The following is a 25,836-nucleotide window of genomic DNA, read 5'->3' as shown; positions in this document are numbered from 1 at the left end:
CCCTCTCCCTCCCCACCCACCCCCCCTCTCTCCCTCCCCACCCACCCCCCCCTCTCTCCCTCCCCACCCACCCCCCCCTCTCTCCCTCCCCACCCCCCCCCCCTCTCTCCCTCCCCACCCACCCCCCCCTCTCTCCCTCCCCACCCCCCCTCTCTCCCTCCCCACCCCCCCTCTCTCCCTCCCCACCCCCCCCTCTCTCCCTCCCCACCCCCCCTCTCCCTCCCCACCCACCCCCCCCTCTCCCTCCCCACCCACCCCCCTCTCTCCCTCCCCACCCACCCCCCCTCTCTCCCTCCCCACCCACCCCCCCCTCTCTCCCTCCCCACCCACCCCCCCCCTCTCTCCCTCCCCACCCACCCCCCCCTCTCTCCCTCCCCACCCACCCCCCCCTCTCTCCCTCCCCCCCCTCTCTCCCTCCCCACCCCCCCTCCCTCCCCACCCACCCCACCCCCCTCTCCCTCCCCACCCACCCCCCCCCTCTCCCTCCCCACCCACCCCCCCCTCTCCCTCCCCACCCACCCCCCCCTCTCTCCCTCCCCACCCACCCCCCCTCTCTCCCTCCCCACCCACCCCCCCCTCTCTCCCTCCCCACCCACCCCCCCCTCGCTCCCTCCCCACCCACCCCCCCTCGCTCCCTCCCCACCCACCCCCCTCGCTCTCTTTACATTTTTTGCAGTCTATTTGTAGAATTCTTAGTTTTAATTTCAGTAAGTTTCATCTTTTAAATATAGAGTTATGGATATATGGGAGTAATTAAAGTCAGTGTACTTGAGGGGGGTTAGATTTTGTCATAAACCACAAAACCAATGCTCAACAGTCCTCCCAACCCCAAAATGACAGCCTTTAAATGAATCTCTGATGTATGTGGTTTGAATTTTTTGTGGAATTACTGATATTGGTGCTGCCATAAATGTCATAACTAGCATTTAGAATCATTAGGTTCTCTTATTTACTCTCATCAAAATGCAAGTCGTCAGATATAAAACAGTTTAAACATTAAGATCAATGTAACGTGCAGCAGTTTTTAGTTAAATAACCAGCTTTGACCTCGGGAGTTCACTTTTGTTTAATTGTTGTATGATGCAATCATAAGTGGCTCCTTTATACGACTGAGAAATATTGCATTTCTGCAACAACAACAACTTGTATTTATATAGCACCTTTAACGTTGTAAAACGTCCCAAGATGCTTCACAGCGTGTTATTAGACAAAAAATTGACACCGAGCCACAAGAAATTAGGGCAGATGACCAAAAGCTTGGTCAAAGAGGTCGATTTTAAAGAGCGTCTTAAAGGAGGAAAGCAAGGTTGAGGTGCGGAGTGGTTTAGGCAGGGAGTTCCAGAGCTGAAGGAGATTACAAATATAGAGAGGGGCAAGACCATGGAGGGATTTGAAAACAAGGATGAGAATTTTGAAATCAAGGCGTTGATTAACCAGGAGCCAATGTAGGTCAGCGAGCACAGGGGTGACGGGTGAACGGGACTTGGTGCGAGTTAGGACACGGACATGCCAAGTATACGTAGCATGAAATGTGAGAGGCCAGCCAGGAGTGCGTTGGACTAGTCAAGTCTAGAGGTAACAAAGGCATAGATGAGGGTTTCAGCAGCAGATGAGCTGAGGCAGGGGCGGTGTCGGGCAATATTGCGGAAGTGGAAATAGGCGGTCTTAGTTAAGCACGATAAACCATAAAGAATATTTTACATTAAAATTAATGGATGAATGAGGGTCTGTTCATTCAACATATCGAAGTGCTGATATCGGACAGGAATGAAAGTAGACGAGAGTAACAAAAAAGTATTTGTACTGCTTCTGTTTTGAAACCTGGAACTTAGTTCCGACTGTGCAAAAGTACAAATGCAGAGCTAACTGTCACTAGCTGAACCAGGATTGTTGAAGCATACTTTTGGAGATTGAAGTTGAAAAGTATCCAGTAAAACTGTTAGTAATTTCCTATGACACCATAGAAAGTATTTTTTTAAATAATTGCTGGAATTACAGCTCCTTAAGTGACCATTTACAGTAATCAAATCCATTTATAAAAACAAGGGAGGTAATGGAAAATGTTGTCAAAATACCTAATTTCTTCCTCTCCCACTCCAAGATTCAACAGAAATCTGTCATACAAGCATGATATTTGTGGGACACTGGTTGTGTCCTTTTTCACTCAATTATTTAAGTTTCATTCCTTTCTGCGCCACTCATAATTTGACACAAAGGGCAGAGAGATGCCCTTAAGATCAATGCTGAAAGAGGTTATTTTACAGGTGTAAGGAAACCGTGAGTTTGGATTGCTTTGGCTGCCCACTTTGCCTGGACGATATTCCCCATTCTTGGCATTGGAATACCATCATGTTTTAGGGGAAAACCAGCAACAGCCTTTTGGAAGCCATTTTCCATTGGTTATTTGACTTAGAATTTTTATTTCATACAGATCAGTTACTGTCCTTAACTAGGTGACCAGCATCAACGAAAGCTGCAGTATTTATTGAAGCAACAGAGATGCATGACCACTCGGTCCACTTGCTATTTTGAGTAATGCAGCATTTTCGGCAGATTTTTGGGTGTTGACAAAGGGCGAGTATGAAGGCTGTTTTAAAACTGATTGCAATTGAACATGAAATTGCCCTGTGTGATAGTGCATGAAATTCTTTTTAACGGCAGCATTAGCCCATATAAAATGAATGGGTTTTGCCTCTGTTAAAATAGCAGACAAAACAGTTTCATACATATGTATTAAGCATTCATACACAAATATTGTACAGTGTAATTTTAAGGCCTTTCAGTCCAAGAATATGCTTTTCTCACTCGAATTCCTTCTCCCACCAAAATAAGCACATTCTTGGTCAGCCAACTGTACCACACTTCAGAATTGTGCATTATCAATCCAGTATATTTGTACAGAAGTTGTAAGGGTATTATGTTGGTCTCCAAACTAGAGTTAAGAGCTCTGAATTGATGTTTTGATGGGCCTTTGCACCCGGGACTACCCTGGAGGACAAGTTGCATCTGCTTTCAGCTGGATCATCTGTGGGAGAAAAGGATGATTGTCCAAACAGAGGGATGTGTCTTCCTGCATCACTTGAAGCTTATCTTAAAATAGTACAGCCAAGTAGTAATATTGACTATTTATAGAGGCATTTGGCTAGGCTATTCTAACCTTTCAGTCAAGAACGATAGTGTAAGTGGAAGGGGCTAACTTGTTGGGGGAGAAGTCAGGGAAGGGAGGTGATGATGGAAAAACTGGAGAAGATTTTTGTTTTGTTGAAAATTATGAAATTCTGCTTTTCCTACCAAGGAAATTTTCCCCTGGTCACATGAGGAAAATTAAGTACTGACTGTAAATTAACTCAGTGGTATTTTAAAGAAAACAAGTTTCTTGCAGATCTAAGTTTGTAGTTATAGTTATAGTAACATTTATAGTTAGTCCAAAAACAATTTCTGAATTATAGAACCCACTTGGATTAGATTCTCAGTGTGTAAAAATGCCGTAAATGAGGAAATTTTATGCAAATACTTGCTCTGTTAAAAATACACTCAAAATACCCTCGCGTGTAACCTGAATTTTAACTCCTATTGGAAGAAATTAGTTGAAAGTGCACACATTTAAAAAAAATACCTCATCATAGCCTCAGGACATCCAAAATATTTCACAACCAAAATATTACTTTTACAGTATGTCAGTGTTATTTTGTGTAGGTAAACAGCAGAGCCAGTTTGCACAAAGCAAGATCCCTCAAACAGCAGTATTTGTTGTTCGTTTGTTAATGAAGTAATGTTGGACAGGGCTCCGGGAGAAAACCCCTACTCCTTTTTGTATAGTGCCATGAGATTTTTTAGGTCCAGCTGAACAAGTGGACAGGGCCTTGGTTTAACATTTCATGTGAAAGACAGGACCTCCAACACTGCAGGACTTCCTCAATAGTATACTAAAGTGTCAACCCAGATTATATGCCCAAATCCTGGAGTGGGGCTTCAACTCTCAACCTTCTGACTCAGAGGCAAGCGTGCTACAAGCTGACACCTAAGGATAATTTAGCATTGACCTTCAAAAGACGCCATCTTTGTAGGGATAATTTTTATTCAACCCCACAAGGTCAAATAGACACATGTGCTGCGAGGGTGTGGTTTTCAGATTGCCATTACTCAACTTGCAGCGTGGAGTATCAAAGAATAACAAAAAAACAATCAATATAAACAAAAAATCCATTGACCCCAAAAGTGCCTGTCGTATTCAGCTTCAAGGCTGAAGTTGTCCATTACAACTACTATATTTGGCAACACATTTTCTTAAGTCAAAAATTGCCTTTGATGTTTTCCAATGTTTCCAACCGAAATTTCAAATTCGGTACATTTGGTGATATGTTTCTGAACTTTCCTGCCTGCTGTTCTGGGCGCTTCTCTTGAGCGCTAAAGGCCTACCCACATTTCAGTATCTGAAACGTATTGTGTATATAATGTTGGACAAAGAAATCCAGTAAAGGCAAAAGGTGTGAGTACCACTTTAACCAGTAGCATTGTGTATCTATATATGGAAGTTCATGTGGCAAAGGGTGGGGGAAAGGCCCATCACCCAAAAGTTTGAGGTCCCAGCAGGTTCTGAGTTACAAGAGTTGATGCAGTGGTTCAGGTTCTTGGATATGACCGTTGGAATATTTGGAAAGAATGTTGTTTTTACAACTTACTAGATATGAGTCAGTAAGCTCTTATTAGTAATTGCCATCTTTTTCACAAAAGTAAAAAGAAATTCACTAGTTTCTATTTGTCTCATAAAAGATGAAAAGTTGATCTAGACTATGAAGTTCTCATGAAATATTTGCCTGGGTTTTCTTTGTATTAAAAATTTAAGTTATAAATAACTTCTATTTGGTACGTTTTTCAAAATCTTCGTGTGGCCTTTTTCTACATTAAACCAATGAGCTTTGAATGGTTACGTTGAATTGAAAATCAATTTTGCTAGATTTTTACATCATCTTGCATATATTATGCAAGTTGCTTGTACGCATCCATTGATCTCGCAACTATGAATTAATTTACCCCAGTAAAAAAAACCAGCTTGACTGCAAATGAACTGACATTTGCCATTGAAAACTTTGGTCTGCTATTGTTCTACACATTTGTTTGTCTCAAACCTCCAAATTGCATATAAGCTGTCACCAAAACAATCGGAATCTGCTTGCTCTGTGGAACCTTCACTCTTGCCTGGTGTAACCGTACATAATTAGCCTCCCCTTCCCCAAGTCATTCTAGTCTTTCTAATTGATTAAACCGCCATATCTGCTGAAGGATTGAACTGGATGAATTTTCTCTGCGTGTTCTTCCTTTTCTGCTTAAGTGCTTTGATCTTTTTAAAGAACAATGTACTGAAGCCAGGTAAGTATGTATTTGTCCATAGAGACATGTAGTTACACGTTTACAAATGCTGCTTGCCTTCCTTTCATCTACAGTTTGGTTAAAAAGTGCATTTGAAAAGAAAACTATTTTTGATGCAACAAGATTGCAATTGATTCTTCAAATGTGGAGCTTAATATCAGTAAGTGTTTTAAATAAAATGACGGCACTTTGGGTGTGCTATAGTTTAGTATTGCAGTAATGTCAAATGTTGGGTCCTATTTTCCGCATGAAAAATTGAAATACAAGAACAGCAGTGAGACTGTTTTTAATATTTGAAATGGCCCAGAAATGTTGGCAAATTAACAACTGATTTTTGTTTCTTTAAAAAAAATTGCATTTGATCATCCCTCTCTATGAAGCTTGACTGGCTTTAAATAGCTACAGAAAGGGTGAAGCTCAGTATCATCATTTTTTAGAGTTTTCCTCCATTTAGTTCTTTCTGATTTTGGGCCAATTTTTCCACCCTTTTTGCCAAAAACACTTATTTTTCCCACTTTTTTATTTGGGAATTAATTTCAGATGCTGTTTCTTACTTTCCAAAATCCCACGCTTTCTCTTCCTGTACTCAAATTGATGCATTTAAGGGGAAGTGAGATCAGTACATGAGGGAGAACGGAATAGAAGGATATGTTGATGGGGTTAGATGAAGAGGAGTGGAAGGAGGCATGTGTGAAGCATAAAGACCGGCATTGGGCCAAATGGCCTGTTTCTGTGCTGCAAATACTTTGAAAAGCAATTTACAGTACAAAGTATTACAAAGAATAGTCACTTCCCGTAGTTCCAGAGCAGTAAAGGAAGAAGTACGAAGCGACTGCACGGACGATGAATAATGAGGACACTAAAGGATTTTTTTTTTTTAATTATGTATTAAAACTATTGGGTACACTGCACACCACTATAACCTCACTTTGTTTTAGCTTAATGCCATTATATTTTGGAATTTGTGTATTGAAGTTGCCTTCCTCTTCTCTCTTCCTCTTTACCCCCACCCTGAACCTCAACCTTACTTTCTTGGATGCAACAAGCATTCAGACTGAGCCAGCACATCCATTTAGTATACAGTTGGTTTCAACATTTAGTTGGTGAAGCTGTAACTTTCTAACTCTTTATAATCGGATGCTGTTTCGAATTATGCTTGTATTGTAAATGGCGACGTATTCCTACTTCTATCGTGTAATTTCCTTGGAGGTGCATTGTTTAGAAGTAAATTTCAGAAAATGGAATTAGTGCTGTTAAAATCACATGAAGATGAGTAAGTCTAACATCTAAATGGCAATTGTTATGATTATCTTAGAACTATTTCCATTTAAATGGCACTGATGAAAGAACAAAAATGCGATACATTGCAAAATGTTTTTCTATCCTTAAACTGCAAATGGAACATGAAGTTCCCAGTACACACACATCCCCATTGAAGAAACATTGCAGGATTGCTGAAGCAAATCCCTTAAATCCTGTTTATTGGGCTGTGTCTGCATTTACCAATGTGAATAAGCTTTTGTTCAAAACAGGAAACCGATTTTAAGGAGAGAATACTGTGATTAGTGTGACGTCCTGCAAGAAACTGTAGATTGTCCTTGGTGCTTTCCTTTGCTCGTGGCTGTTTTGTAAAACTTGTTACAGAAATACTTTATACAAATTGGGATCGAAACGGACTCCAAAGGTTATTCAACAGAGGTATATATCAGGAAATACCAGTCCACAGAATGAATTGCAGCCTGAAGTGTAGATAATTGGCCTTGCATAGCTGAGAATATTTATTGTTTTCCAACAGTCAGATGTCTAATAGAGAAGAGTAGCATTTATCAATAGTAAGCATCCTCAGAGCAAATAACCAACATTTAAAACTTAAATTATGTTGTTAAAGTGAAATATCTTCAAGCAAAACATCTATATTGGGGATAAACCTGTTCAGAATAATTAACTACCATTTTCATTCATTAACCTTGCTCTACCTCTTGTAAACTGATTATCTTGAGGGGAGGGCAGCATTTTTGGCCCTTTTAAAATGTTTTTGAAGTCATTGCAGACTTTTATGATCTATCCTGCATTTATGACTTGCATTTATGTCATTTTATCATGTCTTTCAAATATCTGAAACCACTTAGCACATGATGAATTTCTTTGAAACACAGTAACTGTCATTGCAGAACATGACGCGTCCTTTTTAGTGCTAGAAATTTTAGTCTTAATCATCTACTTAGTGTCCTGAAATTGTCAGTTGTGCGTGAATACATTTCTTTCTAATGGTATATGATTTTTACATTCAGTAATTGTAAAGATTGCTGCAGTATCTTACTTTTCTTCGATTGTACTTTAGTGAATTGGGCCTTGGAATTTACCACAAAAGGCCATCAAACTTTGCACTAGAGTGATCAGTAGCAAGTTCAAACTTAAAATGCTTTCTGCCATTTAACTTCAGTAGCTACATATGTCATGACTCTAATTTTTTTTGCCAGATCATTTAATGGAAGTCCCCATGATAGTGTAGAGCATTGTAACAATACATGCCTGATTCTGGTACATCTTGACTTACTGCTAGCCGGTCACACAGCAAGCAGTGTTTTGTAGCTGGCAGCTGGTTATGCGAAGGGGAATGATCCTTGTATAAAAACAGAGTGGATTATAGAATATATATTACCAGATATCGGAGTTCTTTTCATGCCAAATTCCATCTTTGACGTGCTATTCAATGTGACCTTTATTCATATGAGAGTTTTGACTGCAGAGAGCATCATAGCTGAGCCTGATCTCGCTGCACGTGTACATTTTCAGTAGAGTTTGAGTAGGTATCTCGCTGATTTTCCTCTAGCCCAAGAACTATGGCCAATTATACTGGCCCAACTGAAATTCCAGCTTGGCTAATTTGGCTCTGACATGGTCTGTGTAGCTTAATTATTTGATGAGCCAATGAAGGAGTTTGAAATTTTAATTCAAATAAAAAAGAAACTAACAAGTTAAACTAAGTCATGAACAGAATTTGACAAGCAACCGAAACTGCCGCGAGTGTTATAGCCATTGAGAGAGGGTATTTTTGCTTAAAGTTAGCTCCAGTTTTATATTATTTCTATCTCCCAGCTGAGAGGATGTATTTTACATTTATTTGATACAGAAGTAGCTCCATGCAGAGCTGCTATATCTGGTCTCCTGGCCTGAAAAGATCAGCACTGATGACTTATCCAGCTCCTTCTCTGGCTGGTTGCAAATGGCGAGCTGACATTGCTATGCCGCCTCTTCCAGGTGAAAAAATGTAAAGTTTGGTCCTGGCTGAGACTCTAGTCCCAGGTAGAACTGAACTTTACAAAACTTTGCCTGGAGGGCAAGGATGTGTTTCTAGTTCAGCTCACTGGCTCCTTCTAAACATAGATCCTTCTAAACATAGATCCATCAGGCATTTCATCTAGGCAGCTCCTTTTGGGCCAAAAGATCCAACATGGCAGGTCTCAATCGAGCTGCATCTATAGCAGGTAATGGGAGATACCTATTCTTAAGGGGTAGATTAGGTAAGACAAGGCTGAAGCGTTTGCAACCATCTTCAGCCAGAAGTACCGAGTGGATGATCCATATCGGCCTAGTCCTGAGGTCCCCACTATCACCGAAGCCAGTCTTCAGCCAATTCGATTCACTCTACGTGATATCAAGAAAAGGCTGAACGCACTGGATACAGCAAAGGCTATGGGCCCCGACAACATCCTGGCTATCGTGCTGAAGACTTGTGCTCCAGAACTAGCCGAGCCTCTAGCCAAGCTGTTCCAGTACAGCTACAACACTGGCATCTATCTGACAATGTGGAAAACTGCCCAGGTATGTCCTGTCCACAAAAACAGGACAAATCCAACCCGGCCAATTACCGCCCATTCAGTCTACTCAATCATCAGCAAAGTGATGGAAGGTGTCATCAAAAGTGCTAAAAAGAGGCATTTACTCACCAATAACCTGCTCACTGATGCCCAGTTTGGGATCCGCCAAGACCACTTGGCTCTAGACCTCATTACAGCCTTGGTCCAAACTTGGACAAAGGAGCTGAATTCCAGAGGTGAGGTGAGAGTGACTGCCCTTGATATCAAGGCAGCATTTGACTGAATGGCATCAGGGAGCCCTAGTAAAACTGAAGTCAATGGGAATCAGGGGGGAAACGCTCCACTGGCTGGAGTCATACCTAGCACAAAGGAAGATGGTTGTGGTGGTTGAAGGTCAACCATCACAGCCTGAGGACATCGCTGCAGGAGTTCCTCAGGGCAGTGTCCTAGGCCGAACCATCTTCAGCTGCTTCATCAATGACCTTCCTTCCAACATAAGGTCAGAAATGGGGATGTTCGCTGATGACTGCACAGTGTTCAACGTCATTCACAACTCCTCAGATAATGAAGCAGTCCATGCCCACTTGCAACAAGATCTGGACGGCGTTCAGGCTTGGGCTGATAAGTGGCTGGTAACATTCGCGCCACAGAAGTGCCAGGCAATGACTATCCCCAACAAGCGAGAGTCTAACCACCTCCCCTTGACATTCAACGGTATTACCATCGCTGAATCCCCCACCATCAACATCCTGGGGGTCACCACTGAGCAGAAACTTAACTGGACCAGCCACATAAATACTGTGGCAACAAGAGCAGGTCAGAGGCTAGGGGGGAAGAATTCGGTACTGCCCCATTTGGGGCGCCATTATCGGCCGTGCGCAAAGTTTAGCGCCTGGCGCTAATTATTGCCTCCGACAGCAAACTTGGCTTTTATCGCCCCTGTAGGTGATTGGAGCGCTAAATCAGGCGCTTCACACCTGTCTTAAGGAGGAGCGAGGCGCTACCTCAGAGCGCTGGCGAAGCAAGGAAGGGCAAATCAAAATAAACCTGCAAAGTGCTGCTCAGTACCCAAAACTCCTTCTCAAAGCGTTGAATCTCTCCAGAAGTGTGTCTCTCTCAGAATGCATGGTGCACAGCTGTCACCGACAGAAAAAGGCAGGAAGCGGTCGCCTTTAAATAGCGCTCCCCTAGCCCCTTTCTGACAGCATAACGCTCCCCTCAACCTGTCGTTGCTACTGGCAGGCGGTAAGGCAGGGGGTGCCACTCAATATCCGGTGCGGGGCGCTAATGGGGCGTTGTGCACTCGACTGACATCACAATCTGCCGGCGCAGGAGATCGTGGCGGTAGTGTTTAGCACCGCCGTAAAATGTCTAGTTAATTTCGCGAGCGGCGCAAACATCGCTGCGCCCGGGCGCTAGTTGCTTTGCGCCTCATTAGTGCCCTCTTAAGGCGCTAATGGGAGGCGCAAACAACTGAATTTTCCCCCCTAGGTATTCTGCAGCAAATGTCCCTCCTCCTGACTCCCCAAAGCCTTTCCACCATCTACAAGGCACAAGTAAGGAGTGTGATGAAATACTCGCCACTTGCCTGGATGAGTGCAGCTCCAACAACACTCAGGAAACTCGACACCATCCAGGACAAAGCAGCCTGCTTGATTGGCACCCCCATCCACCACCTTAAACATTCACTCCCTCCCCCACTGATGCACCATGGCTGCACTGTGTACCATCTACAAGATGCACTGCAGCAACTCGCCAGGGCTTCTTCGGCAGCACCTCCCAAACCTGCGACCTCTTCCACCTAGAAGGACAAGATAGCAGGCGCATGGGAACACCACCCACCTCCAAGTTCCCCTCCAAGTCACACACTGTCCTGACTTGGAAGTATATCGCCGATTCTTCATCTTCGCTGGGTCAAAATCCTGGAACTCCCTACCCAACAGCACTGTGGGAGTACCTTCACCACACTGACTGCAGCAGTTCAAGAGGCTCACCACCATCTTCTCAAGGGCAATTCGGGATAGGCAATAAATGCTGGCCTTGCCAAACGAATAAAAAAAAGATATTGGCCCAGAAATTCGGGTCTCCACGGGTGAGTACGCACGGGGTACTCACCCGTAGGCCCAATGGAAGTGTCGGTTTCCTGCATGCACTGCGCATGCGTGGGAAACCGGCACTTCCGTTCCCCTGAACGAAGAGGTTGAGGTCGAACGCGTGTGCGGGGGAGGCTGCATGTGTGCATCGAACTTCGTTTTTTTTTACAGGTTTTCCCGGGAAGGTAAGTCTGCAGAAGTTAGACATGTAAAAAGCAGGCGTAAGGCCTGCTTTTTACAAGGTAAGTGGTGAATTAATTAAAATTAAAACATTTTTTCCACAGGTTTATTATTTTTAAATACTTTAAAGCAAGGTAAGTTTATTTTTAGCCCCGTTAGAAAATAAAATTATTTTTTTCTAAAAATTTTAATTATTCTCTAAAATAGTTATTTCATGTAATTTATAGTTTATTTAAAAAATGTGTTTTTTTTAAATTTATTTGAAGATTTAGTGATGTAAGAAGGAGGGGCCGGTAGTATTTCTAAGTTTGACAGCACTTCCGGTCAGACTTATGAATGGAGCATTCCCTGCTCCGATTGGCTCTCCATGGCCCACGTGATCCCAGGGGACGCATCAAACTAACTGCGCCCCTGGGATACGCAAGCACTGCGCGCCGGCAGCTGGAGCAGGCCCCGGATCGGAATTCCATGGGGGCCCACAGCTCAACGGCCGGCGCGCAAGGTAAGTGCAGGTCGGGGGCTTGCACCCGCGGGAAGCCCCCGACCCAAATTTCTGGGCCATTCACTTTTTTTTTATCCACACAATATGTGGGCATAGATTGAAACTGTTCTCTCACACAGTAATGTTTATATATTTACACCCCAATATTACTAATCCTAATTCTTCAATAGATTGTTTAGAAATGCTCGTGAATGTACTAAGTGTTTGTTTTTTATTTTTCAGCATGATCGACTCAGCAGGTAAGAACATTGCCATTTCGTGCAAGTGCTGCATTCGTTGCTGTCTGTAAATAAAATGGCTTAGTTTTTATTTTATCAGTCATCAACTACTTTCTTCTACATGCTTTGTGAACAATAATATTTGTTAGTTACCTACGCAATTAAAGGCAGATTTGTTGACCGTAATAATTTTTGTCATCTGTTTAAAAAAAAAAAAAAAAAAATTTAATGCGTCATTTTGTTTAATTAGAGAAATGACGAGTAATCGCTACAGTTGGTCACAGCATCTTTATAGCTCATTAAAAATTGTTACCAATAGCATCTGTTAATAAAATGTTTGACAAGATTCAGAGCTTTTGTCTAAAAACATGAACCAACTGGATTTTCATGTATTGCTTTCGGTATGATCATTTAAAATTAAATGGGAAGCACTGCAAAATGCATGGATTGTCTTGGCACTGAATGTTTTGGGACTAGCTGTAAATTGTGCTGCTGGGTCAATAATTCTGCATTTGTTTGCTTGTATAAACTTCTGTACAAATCTGAAATATTTGGCTGATCACAAGAAGAGTTCCTAAAATAATGCATTCATTCATTGTATATACAATAATGAAACTTCATAATGTACTTTCTGAATCGGTTATCTGTTCTGAAAGGCTACGGTTTTAACATTGCTTAATATGGACATTTGATTTACAGCTGTATTAAAATATAGCAGCTAGCCAGCTTCATTGTGCGTTTTGGTCTGTAACTTGGGTGTACTTGTGGCTTTTACTTTTAGATTGGATTCAGGATCATCAAATACCTCATCAGCTGACAGTTATAGTGACCGGTTGTTGAGTCGAACCAGTTCCTACACACGCAGGGAGAATCGACTGTCATCCCTTAGTAAACCAGAGCAGGAAGACAGCATAAAGGATTACAAGAAGGTAGATAATGATGGGGGATTCTTGAAGTCAGATTCTTAATTTTTTTGACTTTTGGGTATAAATCTGACAGCTTTATATCTGGAAAAAGAAGCTCTTTTTCCAGGTATAAATCTGACAGCTTTATATCTGGAAAAAGAAGCTCTTTTTCCTGATCTTGGCCTTGCTCTTTGTCCTTGCACACTCTCTCACCCGCAGGCTCTATCTCACTCTTTCCAGCTATGGAGTTTTTTGTGAAGTTGAGATTTACAGTGGGAGTGCTACATTCCATAAATCTAAATTTTCCCTAGTTTCATGCATCATTAAAAATTATAAAATTGCATCTTGCTGAATATTCCTGCTGTATTATCCTTTTGCTATGTTTTTTTTCTGTACAATGATTGATTTGTGCATTTCCACCAATGTTGCAGACCATGCCAGAGAGCAGAACTTATTTCAGTAACTGTATCGCCCGTGTGTGATAGAGTAAATGTCGTACAGAGTCCTCTTATGTCAGAACACTGCTCTGATTTTCGAACGGTTGTATGGTTTTCACAGCTTGGTTCCATCTCCCATTTACAAGGCAGCACATTTTGATTCCCCACCTCCAACAAATGTGGGAATTTCGAAGAATTTGCAACAAAATTAATCAAAAATGTGACAAACCATTTATAAGTTTTACAGAAATACCTCAGATAATCAATTTGGTAATGCTGACAAATGACTTGGAACGAAACACAAGGAAAGTTTACTCACTGGAAGACCAAATTATCAGCAAGAAACTGATGAGGACAGGTCCCCTCACGTGCTTTATGACGTGTATGTTAATGCACAGCAAAGAATGCACTACATTGGGAAATCCATTTTACAACAACAACTTGTATTTATATAGCACCTTTAAATAGTAAAACTCCCAAGGTGCTTCACTGGAGCATTATAAAGCAAAATTTGACACCGAGCCTTATATTAGGGCAACAGAAAATGCTGGAAAAACTCAGCAGGCCAGGCAACATCCGTGGAGAGAAATTAGAGTCGATGTTTCGGGTCGAACCCTTTTTCAAAACTGGAAAGGAAATGAAATAGATCGAAAGGCAGGGCTGGGGAGGGAACAAAAGAAGCTAAATATCACTTTGGAGGGAGCGGAAATGGCGGAGGATGATCCGTTGAATGTGGAGGCTGGTGGGGTGAAAGGTGAGGACAAGGGGAACCCTATAGTGGTTGGGATTTCCAGCATCTGCAGTATTTTGCTATCGTACTTATATTAGGGCAGATGGTCAAAGAGGTAGGTTTTAAGGAGCATCTTAAAGAAGGAAAGAGAGGTAGAGGGGCAGAGTGGTTTAGGGAGGGAATTCCAGAGCTTCAGACCTTGGCAGTTGAAGGCACGGCCACCAATGGTGGAGCGACTGAAATCGGGGATGCTCGAGACCAGAATTAGAGGAGTGCAGATATCGTGGAAGGTTGTGGGGCTGGAGGAGATTACAAACATAGGGAGGGGTGAGCCCATGGGGGGATTTGAATACAGTGCTAGAAATTTGCAGGCCCTATGTTATGAAATTAACCATTTCGGAGTACTTCGAATAAGAAAGCAGGAATGTTGAGGTGTATTTAACCGGTGAGAAGCCTTGATTATTGTGGTGCTCCAATCCATGTTGATTTTAATTTTGCAATCTCTTAATTTTGAAAGCGTCTTGCTGCTTTGTTCTGAATTGCTTTCTAGCATGTTCTAAGTGACTACCTGTGTAAGGTACCTCTGCATACTTTTGTCTCATTATTATTGTCAGAAAGTATCTTTGTTGCAAGGCTTGGAAGATGTCTAATTTTGTACTGAAACTTTGCTGGCCTACAGCATTTTCTACATTGCTGCTATTTAAAAAGCAACCATATTTGACTTGACTTGTACCTGAACAAAGCATCCTATATTGTACCAGAGTGGCAGCGGGTCAGGAATAACTCTGGGAATATCTTGAATATTTAGAAGCCAATTCATGGAAAATCAAATTCTCACCATGAGCAGTGGAGACATGGGCATTTTTTGTTCTCTGTGAACAGGATTGAGAATGGACATTTAGGTCTTGGTCACTAGGAAGGTGAAACTTTAATCCTGCATGGGTTGAATTTGAAACCAAATCCCATGAGGTGAAAGGGCAACATAACCCACTTTATATGTGGTTACTAGTATTAACTAAGTACATTGAGAATATACTGCAAAAATGAAGTGAAGGAATAAAATCATGAGAATCTTTTGCAAGACTGTTCCCTAATAATTTATGGGTAGCTAAATTGTCAGAACAGGAAAAGCGTTCTGAATTTTGGGAATCTTTATAGAAGCCTGAAAGTAATTTAAACCATTTATTTTACTGCACAAGTATACATATATAATTTCAATAGCTTTGTGGTTTGTGTTAGCTTCATCTTAAGTTTAATTGCTCCTTTAACTCCATTTATAGTAACAAGAGTCGAATTTGCTGAGCATTCCACTGTCTGTAGACAAATATAAATCACCCCAAATGGCTTAAGGTTTAAAAAACAGACCAGTGGAAGAAGTGCTCGGAATAGTTAGAGAACTTTAAATGGGCATGACCCATAAAGTGATCCATTCAGGTAATGATTGTCATTGCTCTCTTATAGCATTGCTCGGAAACACCTGCTCGACTGTATATCCTCCAGGCATTAAAAAAAAACGTACAAAAAGTGAATATTTATGTGCAGCCATTCTCTTTTTCCTCTTTTTCTATATCGCCCTCGCCCTCCCACATGAAGGCCATGAAATCATTTTTACAAACCAACAGTGAATATTTGAATGTTTGAGCATGATCTCGGCACAAATCGCGTATTCCAAGCAGGATGCCATTTTTAATTATGTCTACAACACAGATCCAACTCTACTGCATTCTTGTCAATAAAGGGAGATTGTCAGGTTTTCATGTGTGCAAGCTGATTAGGAGCCATAATTCACTTTCTAAATCTTTACTAGACAAGGGTGGCTGTGTTCTCAATACTTACCAGTGAATGTTTTCTGTACGTAACAAGGTTTAAACCTAAGCCTGCACTAATCATAGGCTGGGTGGGAAGAAAGTACTTCATATTAAAAGTAGCCCTTCCACCTTATTACCTTTTAAAACAATTAAAATTACAAGCTTTACGTTTTACAAGAAAATGCAATTCAAATACTGAGTGTTAAAATGGAGTATATGAAGATAAAATTTGCTCCTTAAATTGAAATTCAGAATATATAGCTGTTTGATTATTGATTTTGTTTTAAAGTTATATGAAGAGGCCTTGACTGAAAATGAGAAACTTAAAGCCAAACTGCAAGATGCACAGCTTGAAGTCGCTGAAGTAAAAGCGCAGCTGGAGAAAGCTACACAGGTTCAGAGAGATTTTCATGAAAAGCTTTTTTTAAATCTTAAATCCTGTGATGTAGAAAACCCCTGTTGGTAATTCAGCATAAATTAATATAGATATTTGTCCATTTCAGAAACAAGAACGGATTTCTGATAAGTCTTCAATGCTGGAGATGGAGAAAAGGGTACGTTCAGTATTTTTTCCCCAAAATTTCTAAGCATGCACAAATTGTCGTGGCAAAAACCTCCTCATTTTTGTTTGGCTTAGCTGCAATTTAAATTCCCAATTAAAAACTGTTTACCAGATACTTTACATTACCCTTCTAATAGTAATGGTAACAGCTGGTCAACCTGTGCTGTAAGAACAGCTTTATTGTTGGTGGAAAAAAGCCAGATCACTCCTTGATTTCTACAGTCCCTCAATGTTCTGAGCTTTATATTGAACATGACCGAGGCAATAATGTGAATTATTACAAATCCTTCCCTTTATTACTGTACAATTTGCTACAAAAACATTTTGGAAAAAGCAAGCAATACGGAAGTTTTAATTTGTGCATATGTGATAAGATTTAGGACCCAGAATTGGGGGGGCAGCAGAGAGGAAGTGTGTTATGATCCCAGCAGGGGGGGCTGCAATTTGGGGCAGAATCCAGATGTGCTGGGTCATCACACTATTTGCTTATTGTCAGAGATCCCAGTTGGGTGATTGCTCAGTGGGATGGGATGGAGGGACATATTTCTGGGCTACCCTGTGACTTCTGCCAGCTTGCATCCGTTAGGCCCAGCGGATTGCGCACCTGCTGTGGGCCTTGCTGAAGGGCACAAAGAAAGTAAGGACCCTCTGGGATCGATTACCTACTGAATGCTGTCCGACTGTTCCCCATCAGTCAACTGTGATGACTGCCACGATCAATTAACTTGCTAACAACTGCGTATTGGCCTCAAGAGCACAAGGATGAAAATTGGAACAAAGCATGCATTTAAAAAGTTACGGCTGGAAATACTTGTCTATCTTGTTGATCTAATATAAAGTGTAATTGGCCTGTTACAGGAAAAACGTGCTTTGGAAAGGAAAGTTTCTGAAATGGAGGAAGAGCTAAAGGTATGATGTGGTTTCTTTATTATACAAACATGAATTACATGAGAGCACATAATGTAATCCCCTGAGAGCAAGGGTTACATGAAGAGTGTAATACTTCAATATTGATGACGTGTGCTATTATGCATTTTGACCATCTATTAAGGTGTATTGACGACTTTTCTCAATCTAGATTCCTGAAAATTGAGCTTCTCCCATTAAGCTAATTGAATTCCTCAATGCAATGCCATTACATGGAGATAGCTAGTCTCACTAGGAAATAACAGGAATGGTTCCCCCTTTAAGAATTTTCAACATTTAGCAGAGACTCCAACAGACTAGTGAGAAAGTCCTTTCTTCTATTGTGCAACAGTAGTAAGTATTGTTCCCAACGCAAAACCCAGAAAAAACATACCCATTTCATGAGTGAGGAATCAGCCGAATGGCCATTACTCATTCCTTACTTTTCTTGATGCTCTTGCGACTGAGCACTTCAACCAATACTGCAATAGAGAGGGGGTAAGATGAGGCAATTCAGCATATCGAAGCCCTGTATATTGCCTAACTTGTATTTTTTTTTTTAAAGTGTAGTTTGGCAATACAATTTGTGCATAGTGTGGAGGAGCCACAAGAGACTCAGTGTACTTTAGTATAATCCCCTTAATTGTATTATAGTGCAGCCAGGGACTGCACCTTTAAACTGATTGTTACCTTTACAGTGTGTGTTTGCCTTTATCCTGCGTGGTGACGTCATGACGCCGATCACGTGACCGCCAGTGGCGCGAAGAACGTGGGGACGTCATGACGTCAGCTTAGAGAACTTTCCAGCAGTCTTCGACTACCTGGCATCTTGAACGAACGTGTTTTGATTTCCTCCTTGTAACATCCAGCAAACTTCGTTGTTATTAAATTCCAGTCTTTTAATCCATCGAGTTGAGCTGAATTATTTAGTTAGGAACCTCCGTTCCTACAATAGCTTATAATTGAAGACTTGTGTCTCAAGGCTAGAGTTCCTGGCCATTTAATGTTATCTTTCCTATGAGGTGGTATGAGACAGTCCCCCAGTTCTCGTTAACAAGGAGGGTTAGTGGCCTTCATGTCCAGGTAGTAAGCACAGCGTATGTAATTGCCAAAGTTTAAACCTCATTCCAAGCTCTTACTTGAAATGCCTATGTCGGCATCAAGCATTTCCAGGTCAGATATAGTATGAATTAAACTCAATGCTAGAGCACCTCCAATACTTCCTGTGACTAATTTCTTTGCAATATTTTTCCAATCCTTGAGATTGACAAATTACGATCAGTTTTGTGTGGAGCATAACCTTACATAACCTCCCCTGTGGCTGATTTCCTTGCCTGCATCAGTGTAACGCTCCACGTTGATTCCACTACCCACTCGTGTGGCCATCTCCTTGAGCTTGCCTAGCCTGCTCTTCTGCTCCTGGTGGCAGATTATAGTGCCATTGACAGTTCTGCGAGCCACGTTCTTGGTACTTCAGTCGGGGAAGAAAAAAAGAATATTGATATAGATGTTACTGAATAGTGATAAAAGAATAATTGTCAATCTAAAATTATTGGAAAAATATGCAAAATCCATACCAATGTATTTTAAATAACCATATTAAAAATAATAGATGGTATATGTAGTTACTGTTAGTCAAGCTTGATTTTTTTTTTCTCTTTGTCCGTTTTCATAGCAGGATAGTATTTCCCTTTTTGAATCTGATCATTATCTCCCTTGGTTTACTAATTAGTGTACTGCCATCTGCCTATTTTCAATTTGTGTGTTAGTCATTAATTATCTAGAAATACAAGCATCAGTGCATTTGGGGAAGTGCATGACAACATTCTAAAGCTAGGGAAGTAAAATGACCATATCTGGATGTTAAGTTTGCAGTGCTGTTGGAATAGTTTGCAGAATTTTGCAATAATTGTTTGTGCAGTTTGACATTTTGTGGATGACTGCTTTTTGGTAAGGTAGTAAAATATGGCTCAAGGTCCTTGGATTTGGGTTATAAAGCTTTGTGGGAAAAGCTGAGTTTAAAAGGTTTAATTTTTGCATCTTTTCCCTCACTTTTTCTTTTTACACTATCCACTTTTCATTCTTGTTGCATGTTTTGTTTCCTTTGTCATTCCTATATTCTGTTCACGGTAGAACCTTCACTAAATAAAGCCAAATCATACACTGAGGCAATTAAATGAGCATCTGCTGGCTGAAAATAGGGGATTGACAAACCCTCTGGGTCTTCTGAGCAGCCTGAGATTGTGAACTTGTAACCTTCCCCTCCCCCTCCCCCACTTTATGCCACCTCCTTCCTTCCATATCCAAACAGGTGTTTCCGTTTGTCTGCTCTCTCTGTCCTTTTTCACTTTGCACGTGCTATTTGAAACAAGGCAATGTCTGGTTTACATCATTTTTCAACTCCAGCATTGACAGTGTACTTACCAGAAACCTCTGACATGAAGTATGTTGCACTGCAGCCTTTGCATTGAAACCTTTGCCTTAAATCACAGTGTAATCTATTGAGAATTGTGCAATTAGAACTGTTTATTTTTCCAACCACATTTTTAAAAAACATTCTGCTTTCCCCAACCCCTTTTCCTGGCCACCCTGAGGCCTACACTATTAGTAACTGGAGGAACTGAGGTAATTTATTTTCCTCCCCAGTTATTTCAACCTTAATTATGAGAAGCAAGTATCTTCTGCTTGCCACTTCCAACTGAAGACCTAAATACAGTTATGAACTTGCCAGGTTGGGAATTGAGACCACAGGTGTCTCTGCCCTATCAGGTCAGTATAGTGCAGTAATCTGCAGTGCCACTAAGCTTGCCTTTTAAAACCTGGTCATAAATGGTTGATATTGATGAATCTTCCACATAATGGAAATGTAAATCCAAAGAATGACCACCTTTGTAAACACCGGGTAACCCTGTTATCATCTCTGCTTCCTCCTGCATAATACAACTTGTGTTCTTACTCCCAAAACTCTCTTTGCAGAGATATAAAAATATAGTGGTATTTTTTGACACAAAATTCAACCATGGAAAATTTTTTGTTTGTCCACAATTTGCAACTTCCTGCGTAAAAGTAGTTTCTCCTTAGTTGGTAGTACACTTAGTGTCGAGAGCTAATTTTAATGAAAAGGAGCTGCCAGAGCATTTAATCACAAGAAAACTCTTTGGAAAAGCAGGAAGTGTTTTAACATTCTCTCAAACAAGGTTTTCAAATGCAATCTTCAGAAACCAACTCACAGATGAACTTGACTATTGAAGTGAATAGTATGATGGTATGAAAAGACTTTTAAACCCAGCTTCAGTGGCAGTTTGCATTCTCCAAAGCCAAGTACAGGAAACTTTCTGGTATCTGGCAGCGACGGGACCGAGCTGGTGCCGTTGGATCAAAACTGCCGTAGAAACCAGCGCTAATGTTAAAACATATGGAGCTCCGAGCTCCATGTGAAGCAACAAACCCTGTTGCTTAGCAACAGCTTCAAAACAGTCGGCACAGCTTGCAAGCGTCTAGCTGAAGCTGTTGCTTAGCTACAGAGACGCTTGCAGAGCCAGGACTGGAGAAAAGAAGCAACGAAAAGAAAAAAAATTATCTGAACCGACTCCTGAATTTTGCCGGTAGATAGAGCTTTCCGGACATTTAACCTCCGGATAAACGAAAGTTTCCTGTAGACTGAGATATAAATTGCTTTGGTGGGATCTGAGGTTTAACAGTTGTTACTATATGAAGATTTTTCCTAACCTATTTGACATTCATTGCTAATTCTGGTTAAAAATAATAGAGGCCATTCCAAATGTAATCAGTCGCCTTATCATTGCCCAAGTGCATAGCTTATTTTATAAATTAACTTGTCACCAAATGCAATTTCGATTTTCCTTTGATCATGTAAAGACCCTTCTGGAAGGAACTTTCTTTTCACAGATTAGTATTTAATTACACCAGAAAATTTCACCAGTTAATTGGCTTCTAAAGAAAAAAACAAATAACTTGTATTATTTACTGTCTTTCACTCCTTGAACCCCGATTAAAATGTAGCCCAGACTATTCTACATACTGGCCTGCAGGTCCTTGATGTCAACAGTGAAAGTGTTCGACTCCACAGTGTTGAGAGATCTCACTGCGATAATGGCAAAATAAAATTAAGTAGCGAACAAAGCCCTAATGAGTGCTTGTATGGCTTTACTATCACACTGGTGTGGATGGCGCCATACATGTGAGTTGATATCTGCTTTTTCATGCTTGACAGTGTCAGCACTCTCGCCTCTGAGTCAGAAGGTTGTGGGTTCAAGTCCCACTCCAGAGACTTGAGCACAAAATCTAAGCCGACACGCCAGTTCAGTGCTGAGGGAGTGCTGCGCTGTTGGAGGTGCCGTCTTTCGGATGAGACGTTAAACTGAGGCCCCGTCTGCTTCCTTAGGTGGGCATAAAAGATCCCATGGCACTTTTTTGAAGAAGAGCAGGGAAGTTATCCCCGATGCCCTGGCCAATATGTATAAGAACATAAGAAATAGGAGCAGGAGTAGGCCAATCAGCCCCTCGAGCCTGCTCCGCCATTCAATAAGATCATGGCTGATCTGATCCTAACCGCCAATCTACTATCACAGAACCATCTCCTGAATCTAACAGAATTAGACACAGGGCCATGTCCGATCCGAACCTAGACTCATGTCCAAATTCCTGCCCGCTCCCCGTAACCCTTAATTCCCTTTACTTCTAGGAAACTGTCTATTTCTGTTTTAAATTTATGTCATGATGTAGCTTCTACAGCTTTTTGGGGCAGCATATTCCATGGACCTACCACCCTCTGAGTGAAGTAGTTCCTCCTCATCTCAGTTTTGAAAGAGCAGCCCCTTATTCTAAGACTATGCCCCCTAGTTCTAGTTTCACCCATCATCGGGAACATCCTCCCCGCATCCACCCGATCCAACCCCTTCACAATCTTATATGTTTCAACAAGATCGCCTCTCATTCTTCTGAACTCCAATGAGTAGAGTCCCAAGCTACTCAACTTCTCCTCATATGTCCATCCCCTCATCCCCGGGATTAACTGAGTGAACCTTCTTTGTACTGACTCGAGAGCAAGTATGTCCTTTCTTAAGTATGGACACCAAAACTGTACGCAGTATTCCAGGTGCGGTCTCACCAATACCTTGTACAACTGAAGCAATACCTCCCTATTTTTATATTCTATCCCCCTAGCAATGAAAGCCAACATTCCATTGGCCTTCTTAATCACTTGCTGCACCTGCATACTAACCTTTTGAGTTTCGTGCACCAGGACCCCCAGATCCCTTTGTACTTCAGTACTTTCCAGTTTCTTGCCATTAAGATAATAACTTGTTCTACGATTTTTCCTGCCAAAGTGCATAACCTCACACTTTCCAGTATTGTATTCCATCTGCCAAATCTCTGCCCACTTACTTAGCCTGCCTATGTCCCCTTGCAAGTTTTTTATGTCCTCCTCACTCACTACTTTCCCTCCCATCTTAGTATCATCTGCAAACTTTGATATGTTACACTCGGTCCCCTCCTCCAAATCGTTAATATAGATTGTAAAGAGTTGGGGACCCAGCACTGACCCCTGCGGAACACCACTAGTTACTGATTCCCAGTCTGAGAATGAACCACTTATCCCAACTCTCTGCCTTCTGTTAGATAGCCAATCCTCTATCCATGCCAGAATATTACCCCCAATCCCGTGATTTTTTATCTTAAGCAATAATCTTTTGTGTGGCACCTTGTCAAATGCCTTTTGGAAGTCTAAATACACTACGTCCACTGGTTCCCCTTTATCCACCCTATATGTTACTTCCTCAAAGAACTCCAGCAAATTTGTCAAACATGACTTCCCCTTCATAAAACCATGCTGACTTTGTCCTATTAAATTATGATTATCCAAATGTCCTGTTACTGTCTCCTTAATAATGGACTCTAAAATTTTACCTACCACAGATGTTAGGCTAACCGGTCTATAGTTTCCAGCCTTCTGTCTACTGCCCTTTTTAAATAAGGGTGTTACATTAGCAGTTTTCCAGTCTGCCGGGACCTTTGCTGAGTCCAGGGAGTTTTGGAAAATTATTATCAATGCATCCACAATCCCTACCGCCACTTCCCTCAAGACCCTAGGATGTAAGCCATCAGGTCCAGGTGATTTATCCGCCTTGAGTCCCATTATTTTACCGAGTACCACTTCCTTAGTGATTTTGATCGTGTTTAGCTCCTCCCCCCCCCCCCCCCCCCCCCCATAGCCCCCTGTTTGTCCAGTGTTGGGATATTCTTAGTGTCCTCTACTGTAAAGACTGGTCCAAAATATTCATAGTGTTTTTGCCACCTCCATATTTCCCACCATTAATTTCCTGATCTCATCCTCTAAGGGACCAACATTTACTTTAGCCACCCTTTTTCTTTTTATATAACTATAAAAACTCTTACTATCTGTTTTTATATTTTTTGCTAATTTACTTTCATAATCTATCTTCCCTTTCTTAATCAATCTTTTTGTTATTTTTTGCTGTCTTTTAAAGTTTTCCCAATCCTCTATCCTCCCACTAGATTTGGCTACCTTATATGCCCTTGTTTTTAGTCGAATACTATCCTTAATTTCTTTACTTAGCCACGGATGGCTGTCTTTTCTTTTACACCCTTTTCTTCTCGGTGGAATATATATTTTTTGGAAGTTGTAAAATAACTCCTTAAATGTACACCACTGATCATGTATCGTCTTACCCTTTAATCTATTTTCTCAATCCACTCTACTCAATTCCGCTCTCATACCTTCATAGTCTCCTTTATTCAAGCTTAGCACGCTTGTTTGAGATCCAACCTTCTCGCCCTCTAATTGAATATGGAATTCAACCATGTTATGGTCATTCATTCCAAGGGGATCCTTTACTAGGACATATTTAATTAATCCTGTCTCGTTACACAGGACCAGATCTAAGGTTGCTTGCCCCCTGGTCGGTTCAGTTACATACTGCTCAAGAAACCCATCCCTAATACACTCAATGAACTCATCCTCAAGGCAGCCCTGCCCAATTTGATTTGTCCAATTAATATGATAGTTAAAATCCCCCATAATTATAGCTGTTCCCTTATTACAAGCCTCAACTATTTCCTGATTGATACTCCATCCAACAGAGTTGCCACTGTTCGGAGGCCTATAGACTACGCCCACTAGTGTTTTTTTCCCCTTATTCCTTATCTCCACCCAAACTGTTTCATTATCCTGATCTTTTGACCCAATATCATTTCTCTGTATTACAGTGATTCCTTCCTTTATTAACATAGCCACCCCACCTCCCCTTCCTTCCTGCCTGTCCTTCCTGATCGTTAAATAACCTGGTATGTTTAATTCCCAGGCATTGTCACCCTGCAGCCATGTTTCTGTAATGGCCACAAGATCATACCCATATTTGTGCCATTAACTCGTCTATTTTGTTACGAATGCTACGTGCATTCAGATAGAGAACTTTCAAATATGTTTTGTGACACTTAGTTCCTGCTTTTGCCCTTTTTATTACTTTGCCTTTTACTCCATACCTTCTGCCCCTTCCTGACACGCTTTGGTTTTTAATTTCCCCACTGCTACCTAAGTCTATGACCTCCTCTCTTGTCATTTTTATTATTTGTTCTCTAGGAACCTCCCCCCCCCACTAGTTAGTTTAAAGCCCTCTCTACAGCCCTAGTTATATGATCCGCCAGGACTCTAGTCCCAGCACTGGCCAAGTGAAGCCCGTCCCAACGGAACAGCTCCCTCCTGCCCCAGTACTGGTGCCAGTGTCCCAGGAAGCAAAACCCATTTCTCCCACACCAGTCTTTGAGCCACGCATTTAACTCTCTAATTTTATTTGTCCTAGCCAAATTCGCTCGTGGCTCAGGTAATAATCCAGAGATTATTACCCTTGAGGTTCTGTTTTTTAATTTGACCCCTAGCTACTCATACTCCTTTAACAGAACCGGCTTCCTAGTCCTATCTACGTCGTTTGTACCAACATGGACCACGACAACTGGATCCACCCCCTCCCACTGTAAGTTTCTTTCCAGCCCAGAGGAGATGTCCTTAACCCTGGCACCGGGTAGGCAACACAGCCTTCGGGACTCTCGCTCTCGGCTGCAGACAACTCTATCTATCCCCCTAATAATACTATCCCCTACCTCTACATCATTTCTATTTACTCCCCCCTCTTGAATGGCCCCCTGTTCCATGGTGCTGTGGCCAGGTTGCTCATCCTCCCTGCAGTCCCTGCTCCTGTCCCCACAGGGAGTAAGAACCTCGAACCTGTTGGACAAGAGCAAGGGCTGCGGCTCCTCCAGCTC

At 41.6% G+C, this 25,836-nt stretch overlaps 1 protein-coding gene across 2 annotated transcripts in view; it reads left to right on the top strand.

The window, feature by feature from the left end:
• Window positions 1-25,836, top strand: part of LOC147105267 (protein phosphatase 1 regulatory subunit 12A-like) — a 287,064-nt gene that overhangs the window by 244,179 nt on the left and 17,049 nt on the right. For both annotated transcript variants that reach the window (XM_086011450.1, XM_086011451.1), the window contains 5 exons: window positions 12,189-12,205; window positions 12,966-13,113; window positions 16,354-16,458; window positions 16,568-16,618; window positions 17,485-17,535. In XM_086011450.1, the coding sequence (XP_085867576.1) occupies window positions 12,189-12,205; window positions 12,966-13,113; window positions 16,354-16,458; window positions 16,568-16,618; window positions 17,485-17,535 (372 nt within the window). The remainder of the gene's footprint in view (window positions 1-12,188; window positions 12,206-12,965; window positions 13,114-16,353; window positions 16,459-16,567; window positions 16,619-17,484; window positions 17,536-25,836) is intronic.

The sequence above is a fragment of the Somniosus microcephalus genome, chromosome 18, assembly GCF_052327205.1.
Source record: "Somniosus microcephalus isolate GS21.2 chromosome 18, FLI_Smic_1.0, whole genome shotgun sequence".
Classification (NCBI taxonomy): domain Eukaryota; kingdom Metazoa; phylum Chordata; class Chondrichthyes; order Squaliformes; family Somniosidae; genus Somniosus; species Somniosus microcephalus.
The sequence above is the reverse complement of the archived record's forward strand: the minus strand, read 5'-3'. Positions and strand labels throughout refer to the sequence as shown.